This window comes from Cervus canadensis, chromosome 11, assembly GCF_019320065.1.
Source record: "Cervus canadensis isolate Bull #8, Minnesota chromosome 11, ASM1932006v1, whole genome shotgun sequence".
Classification (NCBI taxonomy): domain Eukaryota; kingdom Metazoa; phylum Chordata; class Mammalia; order Artiodactyla; family Cervidae; genus Cervus; species Cervus canadensis.
In genome coordinates this window covers 28,691,512-28,713,749 of record NC_057396.1, presented here as the reverse complement: position 1 = coordinate 28,713,749, position 22,238 = coordinate 28,691,512, and the positions used below count along the sequence as shown (strand labels likewise).

The window sequence follows — 22,238 nt, the reverse complement described above, 5'->3', positions numbered from 1 at the left end:
ATAGGAGTCAATGATTGAGGACTCAGCACTGAGAAGACTGCCTGGCACATGGTCAGAGCTAAGTACCTGCAATGAATTTATTATTTTCTTCTCTTACTGTATCCTCACCATCAAGTGCTCTAATTTAAGTTCTCCATTAAAGGACTGAATGAATGACAGATGCAGCTGAAAGAATTTTAAGAAGGGGTTAGCAATAAAGACAACTGGCCTCCCCTACCCTCTCTAAGCCTATCTGTTCAACTTGGGTGAAGGAGTTTCCCAATGTATTTGCAAAAAGGGTAATTCAGTAATAAATTATCCCATTGATAGGAATAGCCAATATCATTGATAACCAACAGCATCCTACCTTGTTACCAATCAAGCATACATTAATTGCCCAATTAATGGGCAATTCTGGCTTAACCCTTTTTCTCCTGAAAACAGCATTCTCATTTCTCAACATGTGAGTGTTAAAATGGATGAATTCTTAGTAGAAGAGAGGAGTGGGACATGCATGTGTGCTAAATCGCTCAGTTGTGTTCAACTCTTTGCAACACTATAGACTACAGCCCATCAGGCTCTTATGTCCGTGGGGATTCTCCAGGCAAGAATACTGGAGTGGGTTGCCCTGTCCTTCTCCAGGGAATCTTCCCGACCCAGGGATCGAATCCATGTCTCATGTCTCCTGCATTGCCAGGTGCATTCTTTACCACTAGTGACACCTGAGACGCCCCAGGGAGGGAGACAGGGGGATGCTATTCCTGCCCTCGTGTCTCAGAGGTTAACGTCATGTCAGATTTGGTTGTTTAGTCGCTAAGTTGTGTCTGCTCTTTTGTGACCCCATGGACTGTAGCCCACCACGCTCCTCTGTCCATAGGATTTCCCAGGTAAGAATACTAGAGCGAGTTGCCATTTCCTTCTCCAGGGGATCTTCCAACCCAGGGATTGAACCCACACCTCCTGCATTGGCAGGTGGGTTCTTTACCACTGAGCCACCAGGCAAGCCCCGAACTTGGTTACAAACAATCATATTCAAGCCAGCCTGTGTTCACCGATCTTTCAGACTGAATGGCTGAGTTAAGACTCAGGCTCCCACACCTTTTCTCTGCTTCTGAAATTCAAAATGGAAAACTAAGCTGCCTCCAACTGTGTCCGCACACCCCCCATCTCCACCCACACGCCGTCTCTAAAGTGTAATTTTTTTTCTCTTATTTTAGCTTTTCTTTTTTGCCAGTCACCACCACCACCTCTTCAGGAGCTTTCTTTTAGATCTTGGCCCCTGTCCTGAAATGCCAAGGTGAGGGAAGGACTGTCCCCACCGTGGTGAGGACAGCTGGCCTAGGCCTTTGCTGGCAGGCAGCAGTCCAGACAGATATGGGGCTCATGGTCAAGGGTGCGCAGGACAGACTCTGCTCTGACTTGTATGGAGCTCCCTGTGACTATGTATAGAGGAGGCCACCAATGTCTGGACAGAACTCTGAGCGGGGGAGAGGAACGAATGCTGGTTGAGGGGACAGGAGGACGAGAAAAATAGTCTTCATAGCCTTTGGGAATGGTCTCCCTTTTCCAAACCGTTTCCCCATCCTGCACCAGTTTCAGCCCTATGGGTCCAAGCTCCCTAGAAATAGGGGAACTTCCTCCTCAAAGGTAAGGCCATAAGTGCATGCTAACTTGCTTCTTTTTCTTTCCCATGAGTGACAAAATTTGATATCCATAATTTCAGGTGAGAGTTCCTGGTATTAGCCTCCTTTAAAAACAATTCTTCACTGCTCATTGCAGCTAGAGGTAATGGACGTGGACAGACACCATTCTCTGCCCCACGTCCCAGCAACACCAGACAAAACAGCAGCCACCACGGCATGGCTACAGGAAAAGAGGGACTGCTCTGCAGCGGGTCTCAAGAGGCAGCAGGTAGGGTCTCCTTCCTAAAACTCTCTCCCCATCCTGCACCGTGGTGCGGCCCCTGGCTTCAGAGGCCAGTCTTCTGATTTAGAGGAAGGGCTTCCTAGGTGGCACAGTGGTAAAGAATCCGCCTGCCAATGCAAGAGAGGCAAGTGACTTGGGTTTGATCCCTGGGTCAGGAAGATAGCCCAGAGGAGGAAATGGCAACCTACTCTAGTATTCTTGCCTTGGAAACCCCATGAGCAGAAGAGCCTGGCAGGCTATGGTCTGTGGGGTCACAAACAGTCCGAAACGACTGAGCAACTGAGCATGCTGACAACGAAGCACTCTCGCCCCAGTGAGCTCACCTCAGTGAATCCAGAGGAGCTCTGGAGGTTCATCCACAGTCTGACTTTTTTATGGGCGTATTTATTTTACTAAAGTCACCAGAGGCCCCCACTGGCATTGCTCCCCGTAACCCCTCACTCAGGGACTGAACCTGGCTAACATGGCATCTTCTCCCTTCCCCTCCCCACCTCCTCCCACCCTCCCCTCCCAATCTACTTGAATCCAATTATGTGGAATGTAAACGAACTGTGTGAGCATTAAACGACAACACTGTTTCTGGTTTTTCATCCGAATCTCCCTTTACCAGGATGAAAAGGGGTTTTATTCTCCAGGACCCCTGCTGTATCGCTTATTTGGAGCTCTTTGCGTTCAGCATCCATTTGTAGCCTTTCTCATACAGTTAGACCTAAAAGAAATTTGCTGTAGCTAATGAGATTGAGATGGGAAAACAGACCCAGGCAGTTTGGCCAAAGACCAATAGCAGTTTCTCTTCCCCATTTTTTCCTATTGTGATGTGCTAAATGCAGACAAATTATTCCACTATGTAGTCTATGGGCTGAGAGCAGGAGCTTTGAGGCTGGAAGGTCAAACTCTGACTTTGCCACTGAGATCATAGGACCTTAGGCAAGTTAGTTAACTCCTCTGAGTCTCAGTTTCTCCCTGACTAATTGGGTGATTGAGGAGATAATGTTGATAAAGTGTTTAGCACTGGACTTGGCTCAAAGCAAGCCAGGAATGTAACAACAATACCACTTAACATGCATGGAGTGTGCTAGGCTTTCAATTATCTAATTTGATCCTCCTGACGTTTCTGTAGCATAAAGAGTGCAGGCAGCAGCATTATCGGGGAGTGGAGGGGACAAAGAACCAGGGAGGAAAAGTGAAATGCTTCAAGGTCACAACCATCCTTACGGACAGAGCAAGGCTAGAATCCAGGCGCTTTAGTTCTTTTGCCTTTTTCTTTCTTTTTTCATTGACATAATCGCTGTGCAATATTAATGATAATCTCAGGTGTATCTAATTCTTTTTCCAATGTTTTTAACATTCTGCTATATCTCATCAATGCAAAGACTGATACACGACATGCGTGCATGCTAAATCGCTTCAGTTGCGTCTGACTCTTTGTGACCTATGAAATGTAGCCTGACAGACTCCTCTGTCCATGGGACTCTCCAGGCAAGAATACTTGAATGGGTTGCCATGCCCTCCTCCAGGGGATCTTCCTGATCCAGGGATTGAACCTGTGTCTCTACATGTCCTGCATTGGTAAAGCAGGTTCTTTACCACTAGTGCCCCTGATAAATGACATATATGAGTCAAACAGAAAAAAAATACTAAGTGAAAGCATATAAATTATCAGTACAGTGATGAGTCAGTGAGGTTCTAGAACTATGAACTAAGCAACCTACTATCTCATTCTCCCTTCATTTGTCTTTTGTTAGACTTACTGTGTCCTTGCTGAGCCCAAATGCTATGTGGGCTGCTCTCTGCTTTATGTACATTTTGATTCATCTTCAGAGGAATATAAAGGAAGTAAGTGGTATTAGCCCCATTTTATAGATAAGAAGACAGAGGTTCTTGGAGATTTGAGTTCTTGCTTCAGAGAGCAAACTCAATTCCAAAGGGTATATCCCCTCACCCCACAAAAGTGCATATCCTGGGACATCCCTGGTGGTCCAGTGGTTAAGACTCCATGCTTCCACTGCTAGGGGCCTAGGTTTAATTGCTGGGTCAGGGAACTAAGATCCTGCATGCCATGTGGCACGGCCAAACAAACCCACCAAACCCAGAGTGCATGTCCTGAAATGGCCCCACTGGATTTGCTCTGACTCTAACTGGGTGACTGGCCCGCCCACGCCAATCAAGAGGTGAGGAGTGCCCACAGGGAGGACTCACAGCAGGACGTGTAGTTCCTCCAGCTGGTCACCGCGATCCCCTGGGTCTGGCAGGTGCTGGCGTAGTTCTGCAGCCAGCTGCAGGCGGTCTGCACAGCGCCCCCATCAATGCAAGAGTCGAAGAGGCAGTTCTTGTAGAAGAAGGTGGGGTTGACCTTGCTGTGGCACTTGGTGAAGCCCGCATTCTGGCTGGGGATCAGGCTGCAGAGCTGCTGCACTTTGGAGAAACCTTCCACCTTGGCACAGGATGGGCAGCGGTCACCACAGCCAACCTGGCAGAAGGTGTCCCTCTTCACCCAGCTCTGTCCAAACTCATTGACGCTGGAGGCCAGCAGACCCATGGGCATCTCCAGGTCGTCGTCGGGGTTGCCGTTGTAGCGGCCACACAGGCCGTAGGTGCTGTTCTGCATGCTCCGAGGAACCGTGACGGACAGGAAGGTCTTCCAGTCGTAGACCACCTTTAGCCCAAAGTCAGTTTCCACCACCACGTGGAAACCAAAAGAAAAGATGTTTATCTTCCCTTGTCCCAACTTCAGGGGCAGATAGAGCCGCTCATTGTTGACCTGCAAGAGGAAGCGGGTCGGCATAGACAAATCCAGGTGACCCAGACATTCCCCCCACTCCCGCCCGCCACTGCTCTTTTAATGATTAGACTCCGAGAGGCAGCCCCAGAGGGGGGCTGGCGCAGGTTGAATCCAATCTTTGCATTTAGTGTCGTTTCTGTCACTCAACTATTATTATTAGGATTTGAACAGACTTAAATGACTATCCTTCGTACACTAATACACCTATTTATTTCAGTGCCTTCTGCTTATAGCGTTATTTCCCTCAGGAGTTCAAATTGTTTTCTCCAAGGTAATGAGAGGGTAATAAGAATTCAATTAAAGTTTAGACTAAAATATCCAAACCTACAACTCTTATGTTGCTATTTCCAGCTCTTCCGTGGATTTATCTTAGACAAGCCTCAATTTATTAAATCCTTTAGGATCTTCTTTTTCCTGAAGAATGACTTGACTTTGCTGGTCCCTCTGCCAAGGATGCTATTCTTTACCCGTCAACATCCTTCTCATCCCCCAGACCCTGCTCAAATGCCAGCTCTTCTATAAGGCAAGATTTTTGGAGCCCATGGTCAGAATGAATCACTCCCTCGTCTGGGCAACCAGAACAAGTTATTTATACTTCTCTCCTGTTCTTCTGCACCTTTGGCCAAGATCAGGCACACGTACCTGCTACTGAAGCATACATGACATCAGCCTCATATTACAGCTGGTTGTCTACACGTCTGTCTCATCTACAGGGTTAGATCTCATCTACAAGAGCGACTTGAGAGGAGGGACCACATTTTTATCCATCTATGCATCCACCTCCCCCTCGTTCCCTGCTGGGCGCCCACCACAATACCTAACATGAAGAGGGTACTTGACACATGTTTCCTCCGGTATATTTTAAGTTGAGAAAACAAGGAAATCCCTGAGCTTCAAACTCCAGAACGGTATGGCCCTTGCACCATTTTGGTTCAGATAGTTAAATCCTACAGCTCATGGCTGGGTGAGTGCGTGCTGGAAAATAGAGACTGTTGTGAGCACTAAGAGAAAGCTGATCTTCCTGGTGTGAGAGGAAGGTGGCTGCCCTTTGGGGTGGTCTGAGGTTGCTCTCTGACTGGAAATACCTCCCTTCTGACCTCCTTAATCTCTTTCTCATCTGATGCCCCCATCCCCAGCCCAACCACCTTAATTCAGACTCTCATCACCTTCCACCTTGACTCTTAAATATACCCAACTACTGGTTTCCCTGCCCCGGTCCTCCCCTCTCCTCCATTCACTCTTCACTGCCTCTCCAATAATTTTTAATGCAATTAATACTTAAAACCCTCTCTGCAGTGAGAATGAAATGGGGGATACGCTGAGCACATCTGACAGGGCTCTCCAGGAGCTGGCCCCTGCCTCTCAGACCCAACTCACTCATTTCCTGCACCCCAGCCATACCCAGCACTGCACTGTGAGAGTCGTTTCCTAGGCAGGTTGATAAGAAGTCTACGGGTCCCCAAGGAGAGAGGGGTCTGGAATTCTCAAGGAGGAAGGAAGAACTAACTTTTTTTTCCTTCTACATTCCTTAGGATTATATAATAATAATGTATCCTGCCTGAGGACAGTCTCTGGATTAAACCTTCTGGCTAATCCTGTTATCTAAAATATGGGAGTAGGTCTTTACAAGGATTGTATGACAATAATGTATCCTGCCTGAGGACAGTCTCCACATTAAACCTTCTGGCTAATCCTGTTATCTTAAAATATAAATTATGGGAGTAGGCCTGGTGAGGTCTTTACAACCCCCAGACTTTCTTTTGATTCATTGGAGAGTATATAATTCCACTGCTAACACTAGCAAGGGGGTACTCTTTCTACCCCTTCTGATGTCTATGTCAGAAGCTTTCTCTATCTCCTTTATACCTTAATAAAACTTTATTACACAAAAGCTCTGAGTGATCAAGCCTCGTCTCTGGCCCTGGATTGAATTTTTCTCCTCCGGAGGCCAAGAATCGTGGCGTCTTTTCGTGGTTCAGCAACAACCTTTCACCTGCTCCCCAAATGGACTGAGTCACACCGCTCCACGTGGTACCCCTTTTGCTGTGAGTGTGGTGGTGCTTCTGAGTCCCTCCAGGGGACCATCCTCAACAGTTGTGAATGTGGGCTAGTGGTAACTCACAGTTGGTCTTGCCTAGGAGATTATGCCCTCCTATTCCAGCTGACCAACACAGGGGACCAATTCTGTGTGCGGGTCATGCACTAGAGTTCCCGGTGGCTGAAGCTGGTGACCAGCTCAGGTCACATCTTCACTAAGCTCTCTGCTCCTGGTACATCCCTCACTTTCAGGAACCACCTTCTCAGATTCTGCCTCTAGGGGACCAAACCTAAGACAGCACTGATGCCCTTATCCCATCCTCCTACTCTCTGGGGCAATATTCACCCTTCAAATTTCAGCTCAGCTATCTCCTTCTCTGTGAATCTTTGTCTAGGCAGGACTCACTCACTCACCCAGTAGCCATCAGTCTGGTACTACCATGCACCAGCCACCCTGCTAAATGCTGGGATAAAGCACAAGGCTCTTTCCCTAGGAGCTCACAGGCGTGTGGCCAAGACAAGCACATAAGCAGGTAAAAATACATTGTCTGATGAAAGTTAACAGTAGAGATAAAGGCACAGGAACAGTAGAGACACAGGACCCAGACTCAGCCTGGGGACAGAATCAAGGATACCTACAGAAGATGGTGCGCACACCCAGCTCTGAACAGTGAGTAATGTTGGCCAGTCAAGACAAGTTAAGAGTTTGGGATTACAATATATACATACTCAATAACTAGTTAGGATCTATTGATTAGCACAGGGAACTCTACTCAATACTCTGTAATGGCCTGTATGGGAGAAGAATCTAGAAAAGAGTGGATATATCTATATGTATAACTGAGCTACTTTGTTGTACACCTGAAACTAACACAACACTATAAATCAACTATATTTCAATAAAAATTAAAAGCAGAACAAAACAACAAAAAAGAAGGAAATGAGAGTGAATAAAAGGAAATCCCAAGAAGAGGGTGTAGCCTAAGTCAAGGCCAAGAGGAGAGGAACGGCCTCATACATATGAGGAATTACAGCAATTTAATGATGCTGTGTCCTTGGGGATGATGGGAGATAAAGATGGAGTGATGGGAGGTTCCTGGACCATGGAGAGCCACGTATGTCGTGTCCCGTGAGATCAAGCTTGAAAGAGACTCATTCATTTTGCAAAAAAGTCACCAGTGATCTTAGTAAAAGAATTTCAGTAGCATGATGAAACCAGAGGTTAGACTATAGAAGTTAAACAGCAGACAGGGGATATGGAAGCAGAGGTGACTCCAGGAGTTTGGTAAGAAAGGGGAGGAGAGGGATTAGATAGAAGAGGGACTGGGTTGACTTGGGGTCAAGGTTTGTCTTAGAATAAATATGTTTATGGGTTGAAGAGAAGGACCTAAGACATGGGAGGGGGAGGAGATGGCAAGAGCTTGAGAAGGCAAGATAGAGATGGTGCAGGCGGATAGTGGCCATGGAGGGGGATAGTGGCTTCATTCTCTGGAACAAGGAGAGGAGGTGAAGATGATGTGGTGATGGGTCATTTCAATGACAGGGTGGAGGAGGAAAGTGGAGAAGGGAGATCACATCTGGTAGGCACAATTCTCTCAATAAGGAGGCCCAGAGCTCAGGTGACATAGGTTCCATGCAGACCCATAATACAGGTATGAAAGGTCACCAAGAGACACAGAGGCCGGAGGGCCCCCCACCAGCCTTGACAACACACAGGAATAAGCGAAGGGCTGTGCACCAAATGGCTCACAGGTGCCGGCTGGCGTTTCTCCACATCCTCTGTTCCCGGCTACTGGATGTCAAGCAGGAGGCGATACCTAGCGGAGGTCTTGTACCTGGATCACAACTGACAGGCTTCCAGTCCTGTCATTGCCCAGGAGAACCTTGGCTTCTCCCGTCTCTGAAGCCCCGTGAATGCCGCCTCCATCCCTACATCCCTGCCCTGTCTGTCCTTGCGAGTGAGAAACGGAGGGAAGGAAGGAGGCCGAGGAAGGAAGGGGTCAGTAAGGAAGCAGGGCATGATGGATGGAGGAGGTGGGCATAAAGGAGGAAGAGGACAGGGCGTGGGGATCAGTGTGGGGCTATTTGTTTTTAATCTGAGCATCAGAAATAAGGCCACAAACTTGCTTTTCAGTGGAGAGCTTTCCTTTAAACAGCTGGCCCGGACCTGCTGCTGCCTCTTCAGCTGCTCTGAGGTCCCCTCACAGCCCCCCACCTTGCTGCCCATCTGGATCTCCATGGACGATTCCTGGTCCTCCTTCTGGGCCTGGCCAATGGATAGCTTCAGGGCTCATCTCTGGGTCATCTCTTCCAGAAAGCCTTCCTTCTCCACCCCCAGGTAGCCCAGGCAACCTGTTCTCTCATGACACCCACCTTCCTGCCCACACATCACATTTTTCTGGGATTTCACATCATGTTAAAGTTACCTGCGAACATGTCTGTCTCGCCTACTAGACCCTGAGTTCCCTTAGCACAGGAGCCCTGTTTGACTCATGTTTCTACCCTCAGGGTTTGGCACAAGACAGACATCAATACAAGCCCGTCAAACACAACTGAGCCAGAGTGATGTTCAAAGGTCATCCCTTCCCTGCTGCCCATGGGATGAGCAGTCAGTGATAAAGACGCTGGCTGTGAGGGTCCCGAAAGCCTTCCCCTCAGCCTGGACCACTCAGGCTGTGTTGAGCCTGCGGGAGACGGAGGACAGGGGCCATCTCTGTGGAGCTCGGGCTGTGGACAGCTGACGCTTGGGCTGTGCGATGCCTGGGCGTGGCTCCCCTCTCCTGCTCACCCCACACCCTGCCTGGTACACACACAGCATGTTTATTTCTAATTTTCCTCGGCTTAGTGGATTTCCCCATATCCTCAGTTCTGCAGGGAAAGAGTCACAGAGGGGCCTGGCGTCCCCAGGAGTCCCCCCAGGCCCCCTCTGGTTCTGTGAGCGCCGGCAGTGACCCGGCTCTGCTGCTGTGTTTTGCCCGGCGCTCGACTGTGCGCTGTCATTATGACGGCCGTTATTCTTCTCAGGGAGAGATGGTGACTAATAATAACATCATGGGAAAAACAAATGCAAATCATTGAACAAGCAGATCCTGTAGTGCATATTAATAATTCAAAGTAAATGCTAAATCTATCCCCCAGGCCCCAGAAGGAAAGAACCTTCAAGCATCCTGAACTTGATCTTCCTGTCAGAAATTGGAAAGCTATATGCTCTATTCCCAGCTTGGGCATCTGAGGACATCTGGGGACATAGAAAGGCAGGCTGTGGAAAGTGTCCCCCCACTGTGTTAATCAGTTCCTCTTTGCTGCCCATGACTCTCTAATTACTCCCTGTTATAGACTGAGTTGTGTCCCCCTAAAAGATACACTGAAGTCTTAACCTCCAAGACATGTGAATGTGGTCTTGCTCGGAAATAGGGTCTTTGTAGATCTTAATCAAGTTAAAATCAGATCACGCTGTGAAAGGGTGGACCCTAAATCCAATGACCAGTGGTCTTAAAAGGAGACAGATTTGGTGCAGGGGGAAGAAAGCCATGAAAAGACGGAGACAGAGCCTGGAGGTATGAGGCCCCAAGGCAAGGGTCACCTACAACCACCAGAAGCTGGGAGAAAGCCTGGAATAGATGCGTCCCTAGCACCCCAGAAGAACCAGGGGGCCCTGCTAACACTTTGATTTCAGACTCCTAGCCTCCAGAGCTGTAAGAGAGTAAGTTTCTGCTGTTTTAGGCCACCTGGTCTGTGATGCTTTGTGATGGGAGCCCTGAGAACTAATATATTCTCCCCTCTTCATCTCTTTTCTGAGAGGAAGAGACCAGCAGTTTGGTTCTCATGGCTCTTGACTTCAGCCATGAGTGCATCTCAAGAGACATGTGCCTGGAAGGTGAGCTGACCCAAAGAGAGGGAACACCCAGTGAGAGTGGGGAATTAGCCACTGGGGAGAAGAGAAGGGAGGGCAGAAAAAAGAACAAGTGTCCATGAGGATCTGCTGTCCATATGTGAAGGTAACAGGGTCAGAAAACATTGGTAACCTCAGATGTCTATATAACTAAACCTTGAGAGTGTGTAATGCAAGGCAGAAAATATGATTTCATAGGACATTGGATGAGATAGGGCTTACGAACAGATTGTATTTTAAAAGAAGAGAACAACCTGTAAAGTAGAAAGGTGGAAGAGTGTTAAATGTCACAGAGAGAAGGAATGACATCAAAATTTATAAATCTAAGGGTAGAAAAATATCAGAGGAGGAGGAAAGTACAAATAGGATGCAGCCACATGGACAAAATGATTGATGTCTTTGTTTTAACACAATTGATGAAAGTGAAGGAGAGAAGTTATTGTAATGAGTGACTTTGACTATCCAGACATTTGTTGGAAAACTTATGTGGCTAAAAGCAAGGCATCTGATATATTCCTAACTTGTCTGGGTAGCAATTCAATCTTCCCAATTGCTAAAGAAGTGACCAGCGGCAAAATGAAAGTCGTAGGAACCTTGGAAGAAAGGGCTTATTATGTCATCTGCTTCCTTTATTTGACAAACGTTTGAGTGTCATGGCACACAGTATATTCATTTTACATAAAGATGGATTAGGTGTGGTTCCCACCCTCAAGAGGCCCACAATGAGTATTGAGTGAGCCAGACACAAACATCATGGAAAAAGGCACTATGATTAATGCCTTCAACGACTGAGGAACCAACTGTTAGAAGGAAACACATAGGGAAACAGTAGGGGGTTTGGGTAAAATATCCAAGAAAGAAGAGGAATGTCCATAGTGAGACTTTCATCTTAGGTGTTAAAAAGGCACATTTTCCAGTAAACATGAAAGAGAAGACAGTTTAAGAAGCAGATGGCTGGTGAGAGCCTATTGTAAAGCACAGGGGAAAAAAAAGTACAATGTGTTTTTAGGACATATATTAAGCTAACCTTAAGAATGCATTCCAATATACAGAGAGTACAGACAAATATGTGCTTCCCTGGTGGCTTAGCGGTAAAGAATCTGCCTGCCAATGCAGAAGACTTGAGTTTGATCCCTGGATTGGGGAGATCCCCTGGAGAAGAGAATGGCAACCCTCTCCAGTATTTGGGGCTTCCTAGGTGGCTCAGGGGTAAAGAATCCACCTACAGTTCAGGAGCTGCAGGAGACACAGGTTCGATCCCTGGGTCAAGAAGATCCCTTGGAGGCAGAAATGGCAACCCATTCCAGTATTCTTGCCTGGGAAATCCCATGGACAGAGGAGCCTGGCAAGCAACAGTCCATAGGGTCACAAAGAGTCAGACACGACTGAGCGGCTAAGCACAAAGACAAATACTATTTGATTCCACTTACATGAGGAACTTAGAACAGTCAAACTCATAGAGTCAGAAAGTACACTGGTAGATGCCAGAGGCTTGGGTGGGGAGGGAAGATGGGGAGTTAGTGTTTCATGGGGACAGAGTTTCGGTTTAGGAAGGTGAAAAATTCGGGAGTGGAAAATGATGAGAATTGCACAACAGTGTGAATGTACTTACTGCCACTGAATCATACAGTTTGTAATGTTAGTCACCAGCTGTGTCCGACCCTTCGAAACCCCAAGGACTGCGGCCTGCCAGACTCCTCTGTCCGTGGGATTCTCCAGGCAAGAATCCTAGCGTGGGTTGCCATTGCCTACTCCAGAGGATCTTCCCGACCCAGCGATCGAACATGAGTCTCCTTCATTGCAGGCAGATTCTTTACTGTATGAACTACAGGGAAGTCTCAAACTGTACAGTTAAATATGTTTAAAATAGTACGTTTTATATTATGTGACTTTTATGACAATAAAAGAAAGCTCATAAACCTCTGTTTGTCAGAGAAGGGGGTTAAAGGAAATCCTAAGAAAGGAAAGATATCAGCAGAGCTGCCCAAGGAAGTCTTTAAGTCAGGAATTGAAAGGGAACATATACAAGAGGAAGAAGCACCTCCTTAGAGATGTGTTACCCACAGACCTGGGAAGGTAGTGTTAGAAGGCTGACATCCTGAGTCAGTGCCTCCAAAATGCTAAAGTAATGGCTTGTTAGTGTCCCAAGTTCTACTTAGGGTGGGCCCTTGAAGAAGGGGTGGCCGGGCTTTTGCTGGAGCCTATGTCCACAGGCTGGACTTTGGAGTGCACGAAACTCCTCGACCCCTACCTGCTCCTGTCTTCACAGTTAATGGAGTGAAAATGTGGGAAAAAGTAAGAAGATTATAAGGGAGCCCCCAAGTGCTCCAAATGTGGGCAAGACTCTTGAACTCCCGGGTTCCCTGGGAACCAAAGGGAGACTGGAAGAGGCAGAAGGAGACCCAAGCAGGCAAATGTTTTTATCTCAAAAAAGAGAAGGAGGGGCTTCTCTGATGGTCCAGTGGTTATGAATTCACCTGCCAATGCAGGAGACACTGGTTTGATCCCTGGTCTGTAAAGATCCTACCTGCTGCGGGGCAACTAAGCTCGTGAACCACGAGTACTGAGCCCGTGCACCTTAGAGCCTGTGCTCCGGAAGAAGAGAAGCCAGCACGATGAGCAACCTGTGCAACGTAACTAGGGAGCAGCCCCGACTCGCCACACTAGAGGAAGCCTGCACACAGCAGCGAAGACCCAGCGCAGCCAGAAACAAATAGAATAAAAGGCAAAGAGATGGATTAAACAACAGTACACTTGCAGATGCCTAGCCTGTACTAGGCGTGCCTTCTCCTACTTAGACAGCAACTGCCTGAGGCCACGTGGCAGTAGTCGAGCCGGGACTCCATCTAGGTCTGTGCCGTGCCTAGCACGCTCTGCCGTGACATGAAAGGCTTAGTCCCTAGAGCTGGCTCTGTTCCTAATTCGGTGCCGGTGACCTGGGTATTTTCCTGTCTGAGGGCTCCATTCCTTATCTGTAAGATAAAGTGACAGGCAATCTGCAGGGCCCCTCTCTGCCCTGACATCCTCTGCTTTCTCTTGGATCCTGGGCTGGCCTGGTTCAGCTGCAGCCTGGCTTGCTGGCCCGGGAGCCCTGTGCTCACATCCCCACGGCGCCCCTGCTGGGGCCCTGCACCCACTCACCAGCACCGTGTGCTTGTAGGCCCTGTGAATCACGATGCTGTAGCCCCACACGCTCACGTCCACCTGCTTGACCCACAGCGCCAGCGACGGATCTCGGTCCTCGTTCTTGGCTGTGACGACGAACTTGGGGAACGTGTCTGAGTTCGGCCTGCTTCCTGTGGTGCACAGGATGAGCGGGCAGCTGGTCTGGAAGTCAAAGGGGAAGCCGTCAAAGGTCAGGTAGTGGCCGTAGCCAGAGACGACGCAGGAGGCGTCCGTGCGGGCCTGGCAGTAGTAGAGGCCGCCCTCCTCCATGCAGTACTCGTCGTCCTTGCAGGGGACGCTCTCACAGTGGACGCTGTTGTCCGTGCCGTTGCAGTAGCAGAAGATCTGACAGTCCAGGTCCACCCAGAAGGTCTCATTGGTGGCAAGCTGGTGCCCTTCGAAGTTGCAGCCACACTCGCTCCGGGTGACGCACTGGCTGCCTTGCAGGGCGTAGCCCTCGTCACACTGACACCCCTCGGAGCAGGTGTCCACACAGATGGGGCCCAGGGCCAGGGTCTCACAGGTCTCCGTACATGTCATGCACTCCTCGAAATGGCTGTTCTCCGGGCACTCCAGAGCTGAGGGTGGGCAAGGAGAAGAGGGGCTTGAGAAAGCAACAGAGAGCAGAGACAGAGTCTGTGTACACTCATCAGCATGCACGAGTGCGTGTGCATTCACGGGTGTATGCACATGTATATGTGCATGTGTGTGCACGCATGGGTGTGTGCAATGCACGTGTGTGCCTGTGTGTGCATGCATGTGTATATGCTGCATGTGACTCTTACTTGTCCAGCACAGTGGGCTCAGCGAATGCCAAGTGATCAGCACGCCGCCAGCTTCACCGGGGGTGATCCATCCGAGACTCCATGAGCCTTTGCATGTGCCCCTCTAGTGCACTTGAATTTTCACATAGAAGATTCTGGGAGGACGGGCCTGTTCTGAGCACCCACAACATGCCAGGCACTGTTCTAGGCATTTTAGTGTGATTTTCCCAACAATCTGGATGGTAAGGAAAGTCAAATCACCCCTGTCTTATAGGTGAGGAAACTGAAGTTCAGTGACTTCACCCCGCTGGTAAGTACTGGAGAGAGATTCGAACATGTGTTTCCTAAATCTAAGTCTCCAAACTCAAAGACTCTGGAAAGAGAGTCCTAGAAGGAACAAATGCTTTGAAGCCAGAGAGACCTGAGGGTACCGTCTCTGAGCTTCAGTTTCATCTTTTATTGAATAAGGACAACACTTAACTAGGACCGCTGTTCTGAGGATTAATAACCCAATATGCCAAGTCCACAGTAGAGCGTCAGTAAACGCTATGCTCTTCCCCTCTTATACTTCCCCCCATCACAGACAGGCTTCAGGGAGGTGCCACCACTCTACAAACCGGTCTCACCCTGGGTCTTTCGTCTCTCTGCTCCTGTGCCTTCTGACCCCTTCCGCCACTGACTTCAGAAATGGTCACCCCCACCTCCTCTGCTCACGCCCTTGGCCCCACCCGCATGGCCCTCTCCGAGCGAAATGCTACCCATCGTCCAACTCCACCTCAAGTTGTGCTTCTGTCTAAAAGCCTTCCTTGATGGATTAAGTCTCTGAGTCACTAAGTGCAGCACATAAAAGAAAAGCATACATCGCTCACCGTGGGGTTCTGCGTGACCTTCCCATTTCTCTTTATTATTTTTGTTTGTCAGAATTTGATATGAGCCGGGGTGAGTCCAGGAGCAGAGAAGAAATCTATCTGCAGGTCTGTGTTGTCTGAAGATCTGTGAAGGTCCTAACCCACCATCTCCTGGGAGTTTAAGATCTTGCCTTTAAGGCTCTCTTTAGGTATTATGTACACTGTCACTCCTTAAGAGGGTTTTTTAAACCAAGGACACAAAGGACACTATAGAGAAATAAAGCGCCTGGCAGTAATAGCTCTGCCAACGAGTACCAACTAGACAGTTCTGCACTGCGGACTGAAAGCCAATCTTTTCCTTCCCTCTGGGCGAAGGGGTTGTCTCCATGTCCATTGACTAGTTGAAGGCTAGTTCAGCACTGATAAAATATGTCTGTAGAGAGGGATTTTCACATTTGTCTCTAAATTATGAATGTTCTAACAGTGACTGCAGGTTTATGGTGATAGCAAATAACATGACTTATTTAAATGGCTCCCGTTTTATGACTTATTGTGTTGTCTGAATGTGTCTGAAAGTCTGGCATATACAGAAACGAAGTAATAAAACTTCTCCTGGCCCCCAAAATGCCTCTGAAATTACTTAATTGGGCAGCCTGACTCTGCCAGTGAGCGCTGGTTAAAAAAACATCCGAACACAGAAGCAGTGGTTGTCTCTCTCCAGGCCCAGAGAAGATTGTGTTCCTGATTTGCAGTTGTCATGCAATCCAACCCCCACTCTGCAAGATCCCGGCCAGATTAACCTCTTAGCACCCAGAGGCTTGATTATCAAGTGTGTGTGCTCTGGACCACCTCGCCAGACCCATCCACGCATCCTAGGGCATTCTCGAGTGCGTGCCGTGACCTTCCACCAGAGGAAGCCAGGCTCTACGTGGCTGCTGCTATCCACGTGCCTCCCTCTAAAAGAGGTACTTAAAAGCACTTGCTCCAGCTCTGCAGGCCCTGATGAAGGATTCAGTTCAGTTCAGTCACTCAGTCATGTCCAAATCTTTGACCCCCATGGACTGCAGCAAGCCAGGCTTCCCTGTCCATACCAACTCCCAGAGCTTGCTCAAACTCATGTCTATCGAGTCAGTAATGCCATCCAACCATCTCATCCTCTGTCATCCCCTTCTTTTCCCACCTTAAATCTTTCCCAGCACCAGAATCTTTTCCAGTGAGTCAATTCTTTCCATCAGGTGGCCAAAGTATTGGAGCTTCAGCTTCAGCATCAGTCCTTCCAATGAATATTAAGGACTAATTTCCTTTAGGATTGACTGGTTTGATCTCCTCACAGTCCAAGGGATGCTCAAGAGTCTTCTCCAACGCCACAGTTCAAAAGCATCAATTCTTCGGCACTCAGCTTCCTTTATAGTCCAGCTCTCACATCCATACATGACTATCGGAAAAACCATAGCTTTTACTAGACGGACCTTTGTCAGCAATGTAATGTCTCTGCTTTTTAATATGCTGTCTAGGTTGGTCATAGCTTTTCTTTCAAGGAGCAAGTGTCTTTTAATTTCATGGCTGCTGTCACCATCTGCAGTGATTTTGGAGCCCGAGAAAATAGTCTCTCACTGTTTCCATTGTTTCCCCAGCTATTTGCCAAGAGGTGATGTGACCGGATGCCATGATCTTAGTTTTTTGAATGCTGAGTTTTAAGACAGCTTTTTCACTCTCATCTTAACTTTCATCAAGAGGCTCTTCAGTTCCTCTTTGCTTTCTGGCCTAAGGGTGGTGTCATCTGCATATCTGAGGTTATTGATATTTTTTTCCAGCAATCTTGATCCCAGCTTGTGCTTCATCCAGTCTGGCATTTCTCATGATAACATGAGTGACAATATACATGATGAAGCATGGTGACAATATACAGCCTTGATGTATTCCTTTCCCAATTTGGAAACAGTCTGTTGTTCCATGTCCGGTTCTAACTGTTGCTTCTTGACCTGCATACAGATTTCTCAGAATGCAGGTATAGTGGTCTGGTATTCCCATCTGTTTAAGAATTGTTTAGAGTTTGCTGTCATCCACACAGTCAAAGGTTCTGGCGTAGTCAATATAGCAGAAATAGATGCTTTTCTGGAATTCTCTTGCTTTTTCAATGATCCAACAGATGTTGGAAATTTGATCTCTGGTTCCTCTGCCTTTTCTAAATCCAGCTTGAACATCTGGAAGTTCTCAGTTCATGTACTGTTGAAGCCTGGCTTGGGGAATTTTGAGCATTACTTTGCTAGCATATGAGATGAGTGTAATTGTGCGGTAGTTTGAACTTTCCTTGGCATTGCCTTTCTTTGGGACTGCAATGAAAACTGACCTTTTCCATTCCTGTGGCCACTGCTGAGTTTTCCAAATTTCTGCCATATTGAGTGCAGCACTTTAATGGCATCATCTTTTAGGATCTGAAATAGCTCAACTGGAATTCCATCACCTCTGCTGGCTTTGTTCATAGTGATGCTGCCTAAGGCCCACTTCACTTTGCATTCCAGGCTGTCTGGCTCTAGGTGAGTGATCACACCATCATGGTCATCTGGGTCATTAAGATCTTTTTTGTATAGTTCTGTGTATTCTTGCAACCTCTTCTTAATATCTTCTGCTTCTCTAAGGTGCATACTGTTTCTGTCCTTTATTGTGCCCATCACTGCATACAGTGTTCCCTTGATATCTCTAATTTTCTTGAAGAGATTTTTAGTCTTTCCCATTCTATTTCTATTCTATTCTATCTAATCTTTCCCCCTCTATTTTTTTTGCACTGATCAGTGAGGAAGGTTTTCTTCCCTCTCGTTGCTATTCTTTGGAACTCTGCATTCAGATGGTATATCTTTCCTTTTGTCCTTTGCCTTTAGCTTCTCTTCTTTTCTCAGCTATTTGTAAGGCCTCCTCAGACCACCATTTTGCCTTTTCGCATTTCTTGCTCTTGGGGATGGTCTTGATCACTGCCTCCTGTACAATGTCACGAACCTCCATCCATAGTTCTTCAGGCTCTCTGTCTATCAGATCTAATGCCTTGAATCTATTTGTCACTTTCTCTGTATAATCGTTAAGGGATTTGATTTAGGTCATACCTGCATGGTCTAGTGGTTTTCCCTACTTTCTTCAATTTAAGTCTGAATTTGGCAATGAGTTCATGATCTGAGCCACAGTCAGCTCCCAGTCTTGTTTTTGCTGACTGTATAGAGCTTCTCCATCTTCGGCTGCAAAGAATATAATCAATCTGATTTCAGGATTGACCATCTGTTGATGTCCATGTGTAGAGTCTTCTCTTGTGTTGTTGGAAGAGGGTGTTTGCTATGACCAGTGCATTCTCCTGGCAAAACTCTGTTAGCTTTTGCCCTGCTTCATTTTGTACTCCAAGGCCAAACTTGCCTGTTACTCCAGGTATCTCTTGATTTCTTACTTTTGCATTCCTGTCCGCTATGAGGAAAAGGGCTTTTTTTTTTTTTTTTTTTTTGGTGTTAGTTCTAGGTCTTATAGGTCTTCATAGAATCACTGATGAAGCATGGGGAGAAGCAATTCTCAGCAGGCATTGCAACCAGGAAAAGAAAGCATCATTCCATGCCCCACACTTACTTCACATGAACAATGCCACCAAACTGTGCTTGGTGCAGTACAAAAACAATCCAGTGACATTTCCTGCTGGGTAGGAGCTCATAGTCTAAAAGGATGACACAGATACAGCCTGGCAACAACATGGGTTGGGTATGGACAGACTCTGTAATCCTGTAACATGAATGAACTATAACTACAAAGCTGAGTGCAGGGGGAGGGATGGAGATCATTGCAGACAAGCTAGAAGTAGGGCAGAAGAGGATATGGGAGGTGGGTTAATGAGAAGGCCTTGGGAAGGCATTCTGAGGTCCCAGTAGGTGTGGTGGTAGGTAGAAACCTTGGAGCCTCCCTCCCTTTAGGTGAATTTCTGAAAAGAGCATTCCCAGAATTCCAGCTCCAGGATTCACAGCCTCTGCCATTAAACCCTCCCCAGTGTGGTCAGGGTCACCAGGGACAAAACCGCCTAGCTCTGGGATGACACTCCTTTGGATTTTGGATTTTTGATGCTCAGAAACAAGGGCATTATTATAAAATAAAGATGAGTGTGTGTGTGTGTGTGTGTGTGTGTGTATTAGCTTTGTCTAAGAATTTTCTACTTAAGAGCTTAGAGGCAAAGTAAGGATACTCCAGTACTGATAGGTAAGCCTCACCCAGACCTTGGCTTCTTCTTCTCTTTTTTTAATCTTTTGGCCCTGTTGCAATGTCTCTTAGTTTCCTGAGCAGGGATTGAATCCATGTCCCCTGCACTGGAAGCATGGAGTCTTAACCACTGAACCACCAGGGAAGTACCCAGACCTTAACTTCTAATAACACTCTCCACCAAAAGGAACCTGGGCTTCTTGGATTAATGGTTGATTCTAGGCTGGGGAAGGGAAGGCTAAAAGATGATGTGGAGCATCTAGTTAATCTAGAAAGTAAGAAAATGGGTGGGAGGGAGCTTCAAGAAGGAGGGGACATGTGTATACTTACGGCTGATCCATGTTAATGTAAGGCAGAAACCAACACAGCATTGTAAAGCAATTATCCTCCAATTAAAAACAAATTAATTTAAAAAAAGAAATAAAATGACAGAAGCCTATGAAGAGGAGGTAGGAGGCAACTTGATGGGGCTCCCACGGGCCAAATTTGAAAGAATTTTAATGCCAAAATAATTAACAAATGTAATATATCCCCAGTGGTTCAGTGGTAAAGAATCTGCCTGCCAAGCAGGAGCTGTGGATTCGATCCCTGGGTCAGGAAGAGCCCTTGGAGGAGGAAATGGCAACCCACTGCAGTATTCTTGCCGGGGAAATTCCAAGGACAGAGAAGTCTGGCAGGCTACAGTCCATGGGGTCAAAAAGAGTCGGACATGACTTAGTGACTGAGCATGAGCATGAGCAATAGGAAACACAAATAACTGGAAAAAAAAAAAAAACAAAAACCAGGAATCCACATGTCCATATTGCTAAAATAGATGAAGGACTTCCCTGGAGGTCCAGTGGTTAGGACTCCACGTTTCCAAAGCAGGGGGCATAGGTTTGACCCTTGGTCAGGGAACTAGATCCCACAAGCTGCATGGTATGCTCCCTCAAAAGACAGATAGATGACTGAGATAAATAAATAGGTGGATGGATGGATAAATGATAGACAGGTGACAGGCAGACAGAAGAGAAGCGAGGGCTCAGCAAAATAACATCTGCTGACGGGTACTAGTGGAGAGAGTACAGGAGCTGGAAATTGTCAGCTTGTAATCATCATGCTGAAGATCAATACGCGCATAAGTCATCGGTGGGCACTAAATCGAGGAGGGGACTCTGAGGACAAGCAGGATACTGCATGGTCTTAAAGTATTTCCCCACAGAGTGCTCATTAGTTGCACGGGAGAAACCCCATAGTGACACAGAGTGAAGACATTTGACAACTCCTGACCAGGGGATCGACATGCCCATCCCTAATGAGAGGAGGCTCTACACAGGATGCCACCCATGTGACCTGACACCAGGAGGAAAACAGGCATCTCCTAAGCAGGAAGCTTGGTGCAATGTACAGTGTTACCCCGTCATGGGGATACATCCAACCCAAACGGGGGGCCATTCTATTTCAAAAGGGGAGAGACTCTTTCTTTAAAAATGACAAGATCATTAGAGACAAAGAAAGCTAAAGAATTGTCCCAGGTTTAAGGAGAACAAAGAGATATGACAACTCAATGCCACGTGGGATCCTAAGACTAGATCTGTATTGAGAGAGGGCTAAAGCCATAAAGGACATTACTGGGTCAACTGGCAAAATTGAAATACAGATGTTAAGTTATCACATCAATGTTAAGTTTCCTAAGGTCAGTAACTGTACTATGCTATGAATGAGTGTCCTGATTCTAAGGAAATACAGACTTATGTATTTAGGGGCCAAGGGATATGATCTCTGCAACTTCTTTTCAAACAGAGAGACAGTGAGAGGGAATGACAAGCCCAGTGGGGCAAAATGCTAGTAGATTCACCTGGGTGAAAGCTTTATAAATAGGCTTGTACCTTCCCTGTAACTTTCAAGTTATTTCAAAATAAAAAGTTAAATAGGAAGAAATACAATGGGAAAGAGATAATCAGACGTGAGGGATGGAATTCTCAATGGTGGAGCTGGTCTTGGTGAGGTCTGACCTTCTTGGTAGGGAAGAGATAAGGAGATGTAGTCCAGGTGGGTCAGTCCTGGTTCCAGGCCTGGGTCCCACCTCCTCAGTCAGCCCTCCTTCTACCTTTCCACTTACTCCTTCCTTTGGGCTCCCCCATCTCCCTCCCTTGTAGCTCAGTCAGTAAAGAATCTGCCTGCAGTGCAGGAGACCTGGGTTTGATCCCCGGGTTGGGAAGATGCCCTGGAGAAGGAAATGGAAACCCACTCCAGTATCCTTGCCTGGAAAACTCATGGACAGAGGAGCCTGGTGGGCTGCAGTCCATGGGGTTGCAAAGAGTCGGGCACGACTGACTTCCTTACACTTACTGGGCTCCCCCATAGCCAAGGAGGTTCTCTATCTCCTCTTCCCAGCAATTATTCTAATTACTGTAGTGCCAAGAGGGATGAGACACTCTGGGGACAAAATGAAAAGTCAGCTACATAGTGCTCTTCATAACCATTGTCAAGTTATCCTTGGGAATAGGGCTAATCTCTACTCAGGAGAAGGTACCCCAACTGATCACTTTCTGTTGAAATGAACGGAGTCCTGCTGCCAAGAGAGAAGGCATCCACTGAGCTGTCACAAAGATTTCTGGTGCTTTGACATGTGTCTCCTCCAC

At 47.2% G+C, this 22,238-nt stretch overlaps 1 protein-coding gene across 1 annotated transcript in view; it reads right to left on the bottom strand.

The window, feature by feature from the left end:
• Positions 1-22,238, bottom strand: part of LOC122449695 (tubulin-specific chaperone cofactor E-like protein) — a 161,419-nt gene that overhangs the window by 30,862 nt on the left and 108,319 nt on the right. The window contains exons 17-18 of the mRNA XM_043481606.1: positions 13,758-14,359; positions 4,105-4,666 (exon numbers count right to left, since the gene is read on the bottom strand). Of these exons, the coding sequence (XP_043337541.1) occupies positions 4,105-4,666; positions 13,758-14,359 (1,164 nt within the window). The remainder of the gene's footprint in view (positions 1-4,104; positions 4,667-13,757; positions 14,360-22,238) is intronic.